Source organism: Brassica oleracea, chromosome C9, assembly GCF_000695525.1.
Source record: "Brassica oleracea var. oleracea cultivar TO1000 chromosome C9, BOL, whole genome shotgun sequence".
NCBI lineage: Eukaryota > Viridiplantae > Streptophyta > Magnoliopsida > Brassicales > Brassicaceae > Brassica > Brassica oleracea.
In genome coordinates, this window is record NC_027756.1 from 8,723,207 (window position 1) to 8,728,446 (window position 5,240).

The 5,240-nt window shown below is 40.9% G+C and overlaps 1 protein-coding gene across 1 annotated transcript; it reads left to right on the forward strand.

The window, feature by feature from the left end:
- Positions 1–3,474: 3,474 nt before the first annotated feature.
- On the forward strand, positions 3,475–4,089 carry LOC106314260 (keratin, type I cytoskeletal 9-like). Its single transcript, XM_013752166.1, has 2 exons — positions 3,475–3,708; positions 3,919–4,089. Exons 1-2 carry the CDS (start codon positions 3,475–3,477, stop codon positions 4,087–4,089), a joined length of 405 nt encoding a protein of 134 aa, XP_013607620.1.
- The last annotated feature ends 1,151 nt before the right edge of the window (positions 4,090–5,240 follow it).

Sequence of the window (5,240 nt, forward strand, 5' to 3'; positions counted from 1 at the left end):
AAAGCAACATTCACTTTGTTGATAACAAAAAGAAAAGCAATTGGACTTTCATATTGTCTTAACCAAAACACCAATGTAATAAAGCAAAAAAACCCAATCATAGTACTCAAACAAATCCAAGAAATTGAAAGAAAACAAAACAGCAAATCAAGAAAGATATCAAACTTCCTCATAATCATTTTCCTCATTGGCAATGGAGTCAAAAGATGGCAATGTCTCTTCTTCAGGATCAATTTCATCTTCTGTAAATTTAAAAAATTGCAGTTAATTAGTGTTTAAGATAATGATACTATACAACTTATTATATTGTGAGATATTTACCATGTTCATAAGCCTCATATCCTTTGATCCAATTCCTTGTGCATATCAGAGCTTGCACATTTTTTGGGAGTAAACGGCTCCGGTATTTGTTAAGAACTCACGACCCAATACTAAAGGAGGACTCTGAAGCCACTGTTGTGATAGGAATGTTGAGCAGATCACAAGCAATTGCAGCCAAATCACCATAACGATGAGTGTTAGTTTTCCAGAATTGGAGAATGTCCAAGCTCTCTAAACTATCAATGTCCAAAGGAGGTTCATCAAGATAAGCTTCTAGAGCTGTCTTTCCAGTAGCAGCACCGTTGACTTTGCGAAATTTAAAGAATTCCTATGAAATTATAGAAAAAAAAATAAGAAACGATTTAAAAAAAACAGAAAGTTGATAATTTAAAAATACTCACTAGGTAGTTCCCAAACAGTCCCATGGATCCTGCAGAACTGACATTTTGTGGAACCGTCTCACGTGGCTCCGTAGACGGTGAGTTAGCCTTGGATTTTTTGTCGTAAGACTCGAACAAAATACTCAGCTTCTGGCGCAAGTTTTTCAACTTCACATCACGTGTACTCATGTCAAGCTTCCCTAAGAAACACTCGACAATTGAAAGCTTGAAACGTGGATCAAAGACTGCTGCCATTGCAAAAACACAACTAACTTCATCCCAATACTTATCAAACTTCTCTTTCATTGGTGGCACCATTTTTCGGACGACCTCATCCTCGCTGAACTCATTAATTTGAAGCCACTCATGGATGGACCAAACTTGATAAAAATACAAGTTCGAGGTGGGGTAATTAGAACCTGACATCAGTTTTGTGATCTCTGCGAAAGGGCACAAAAATTGGCATATCTTATCAGCTCGCGTCCATTCTTCAGCTGTAGGCGCCACTTTATAACCTCTCTTATCAAATGTCTGCAACTTTACAAATGCTTTACGGTACTTGATGGCTCTTTCAAGCATAAAGTAAGTCGAGTTCCATCTTGTCTGCACATCCAAGATCAGACCCGCATTTTCATTTATGCATGCAGCATTCACGCATTTTTCAAACAACTCTTCCCGCGTTTCCGATGCTAGCACATACTTAATACTCTCTCTAACTTTGTGCAAAACGCCTCCAATAACCTTCAAACCATCTTGCACTATCAGGTTAAAGATGTGAGCAGCACATCTGACATGGAAAAATTCTCCTCCACATAACAAATCATCATTTAGCAACAGCTGCGATTTGACTATGTCTTGCATCGAGTCATTACTTGAAGCATTATCTAATGTGATAGAGAACACCTTCTTGTCGAGACCCCACTCTTTCAGCGACTCAAGAAGGTGAACCGCAACACTCATACCGTTATGTGGTGGTGGTAGAGCACTAAATGATAGGATCTTGCTGTTCAACTTCCAATTCCGATCAATGTAATGTGCTGTCACACACATGTACCCTTCACGTTTCAGTGACGTCCACAAGTCGGAAGTGAAGGAGACTCGTCCAGGAAGACTCGCTAATTCCCGTTTCAGTGTATCTCTCTCGCTTTCATACAATCGATACAAATCTGATTTCACCGTGTTTCGACATATGAATTGAACATCAACATTCAAATACTTCCATGTCTCTCTCACTCTTTCATACTCCACGTAAGAGTATGGTAGATCATGCTGGACAATTGTCTTTGCGACCAATTGCCTAAACACAATATGATCATACTTGTGAGATACTACTTTCCCCTCGGTATTGAGTTGTTGCTGCCTTCCTCCATTCCTTGGATACATTTTACATCTCGTTCGATGCCTCCTCAACCCACTTGTTCCATGCGAGTGAGAATACCACGCATACTCATTCTTGCAATGATTGCATACAGCTTTCAAATCTCCACTAGTTTTTTCAACCACACTGAAATCCTTCCAGACGTCTGACCTTTGCCTATTCTCCATGTCTTCCATATCGATTTCAGCCTCGTCCAACTCAACTTCTTCCAAATCATCATCAAAATCCGGTATCTCCTCTTCAATCTTCTTCTTATTCTTCTGCGACCGACTAGAGGACCCCTTCTTTTTTCGCGCCTCACTAGACAGGGCCTGATTTGATGTCTTTCTTCTTCCTCCCCTAATCACGGCTTTCAACGGAACATTCTTCTGACTACAAGCCCGTGCGGACGAGCCACTACCACCATCCAGAGTGGATTGTAACATGGGCTTCCGCGTGGCTGTTCCATAAGTTGTTTGTCTGCGAGGCTTGCTTGATCGGGTTGGGGGTGTGATTTCAACATTAGATTCTTCTTTTGAATCGACCACACTAATGAGCTTTCTTTTTCGTGCTTGCTTCTTTCCATCATTAGCACCATCAATTCTCAGATCACCAATCTCTTCTTCTGCAGCAAGTCTGGCCATGAGTTGTTGAGTCTCCAAGTCACAGGTAGCTGGTGGTGAGTAGTTAGTATTCAAAGTGAACTGCTCTTCCGAGTCGTCTCTGGATCCCATTGTCTCTCACGTAGTCACGTTTCTATGTTTGCTAGTTTTTTATAATTCTAACTAACTTACGGCTAGAGTCGTGACTCGTGACCTAAGTGGAGGTAGGGTTTTTTAAATTTGATCCATATTTTAAATTAAATTTTGTAAAATTAGGAAACTTAAAAATTAAAAATTTAGACGTGATCGCTTTCTAAGCAGCAATAACAATTTAACATTCTCAAACAATAGTTCAAACAACATTCTCAAACATTCGCATTAACATGATTGAGTTCAAACAACATTCTCAAACAACAGTTCAAACAATATTCTCAAACATTCCCGAGTTCTAAGTCAGTTCAAACAACATTCTCAACCAACAGTTCAAACAACAGTTCAAACAACATTCTCTACCTAAACCGTGACTTCTATCTAAACAATGAGTTCCCCTATCTAAACTGTGATCCTAGCAATGCTTACTACTTATGCGTAAGAAGCACTAACCCGAGGTCCTTTGGCTGTTATATCGAGACATCACTCCATATGCCAAGTATGTGTCCACAATATCTTCAAATGTACCCGCTTTGTTCCCCATCAAACTGGAGAAACAACAAAAACGTCTTTGGTGAGATACTTAGTTACTTAGCTAGCTAAAACGAGTAATGATACCACTACCTTTTTACGTGGCTCGGTGAAGAAGAGAAGCTATTGCTCGATGCAGACGAGAAGCTCCGGTGGTGGCTCGGTGAAGAAGAGAAGCTTCGGTGCTGGCTTGGTGAAGAAGATAAGCTACGGTTGTGGCTCGGTGAAGAAGAGAAACTACGGTTGTGGCTCGGTGAAGAAGAGAAGATATGATTGTGGCTCAGTGAAGAAGAGAAGCTACAGCTCGATGCAGAGTAGTAGCTCCGGTGGTGGCTCGGTGAAGAAGAGAAGCTCCAGTGGTGGCTCGGTGAAGAAGAGAAGCTCCGGTGGTGGCTCGGTGAAGAAGAGAAGCTACGGTTGTGGCTCGGTGAAGAAGAGAAGCAATGGTTGTGGCTCGGTGAAGAAGAGAAGATACGGTTGTGGCTCGGTGAAGAAGAGAAGCTACGGCTCGATGCAGAGGAGTTGCTCCGGTGGTGGCTCAGTGAAGAAGAGAAGCTCCGGTGGTGGCTCTGTGAAGAAGAGAAGCTCTGGTGGTGGCTCGTTGAAGAAGAGAAGCTATGGTGGTGGCTCGTTGAAGAAGATAAGCTACGGTGGTGGCTCGATGCAGAGGAGTAGCTTCGGTGGTGCCTTAGTGAAGAAGAGAAGCTCCGGTGGTGGCTCGGTGACAATCTACGGCATGCAGTGGTAGATCGATGAAGAAGAGAAGCTCTGGTGATGGAACGAGGAAGATGAGCAGCTCCGGTGATGGAACGACGAGGAAGGGAAGCTCCTCTGCTGCAGCTCGAACGCGATTCGGTCACCAGAAGCACTGACGCCGCCTCGCCGATCGGACATCGAACGGCCTTCGCCGGAGCTCCATTTCGTCACACCATCATCGACGAAGCTCCATCGCTTTTCACTCTCTCTATCTTGTTTTTTTTTCAGGTGAGGAAGCTGAAGAAGCGTTTAGATGCGGTTCCAATGGGCTTTCCCGCGGGTGATATGGGCCGTCCCGCAATAAACCCGGCACCCCGCAAGTCCACGCCCGCAAGGCCCGCTAATTTACGGGTTATGATTATCTCGGCCCAAATCCGCCCCACACCCAGCCCTTACAAGTCCAGGCCCGTAGTCCAGTACATAAGTTGCCATCCCTATGTGTCACGGTGATAGTTTTGTGTAACATGGAAGTAGTATGCTCTAGTGAAATGGATAGCATAAAAAAGTTATAAAACCCAATAAGTAGCATTAGCATAATCCATTCACCAATTACCAAGTTGACTAAAATTAAAGATTCTCCCCAATTTTTTCGAAGTTTTCCTTGATTTACTCATTACCTCTTCCATTTAGATAGCCTTTTAATATATACTAGGGATTAACCCGGGCTACGCCCGGGATTTTTATTTTTTTCTAATTTAAGTTGTTAAATTATTTATATTTAGGTTATGATATATATTTATATAAATGTTAAGATGCATGTCATAATTAAAATTTATTTTTTAATTTTAACACGTTAAATTAACATATTTTTTACTATTTAAATATTTTTTTGTAATTTTGTTGGTTATGTAGTTATCATATTTAGCAAAACTATCTGTTGAGTGTTGGAATAAATGTTTTAGATATTTAATTAAACTGCAGAGTATTTTCGGATCGACCACATGCTCAACAATCGATCGATCCGTAAAAAGATAGTCGATCTCCTTGGCCAGGTAAGTACAATTTTAGCAAAAATATCTTTGATTTTCAATTATTAAGTATATAACTATTCTTTTGAATATTGTTTTTTTGGATTGTATTTTTTGATTAAATTATTGTATTATATTGTTTATGTAAATATTTTTTGTGATGTTTGAATTTGTG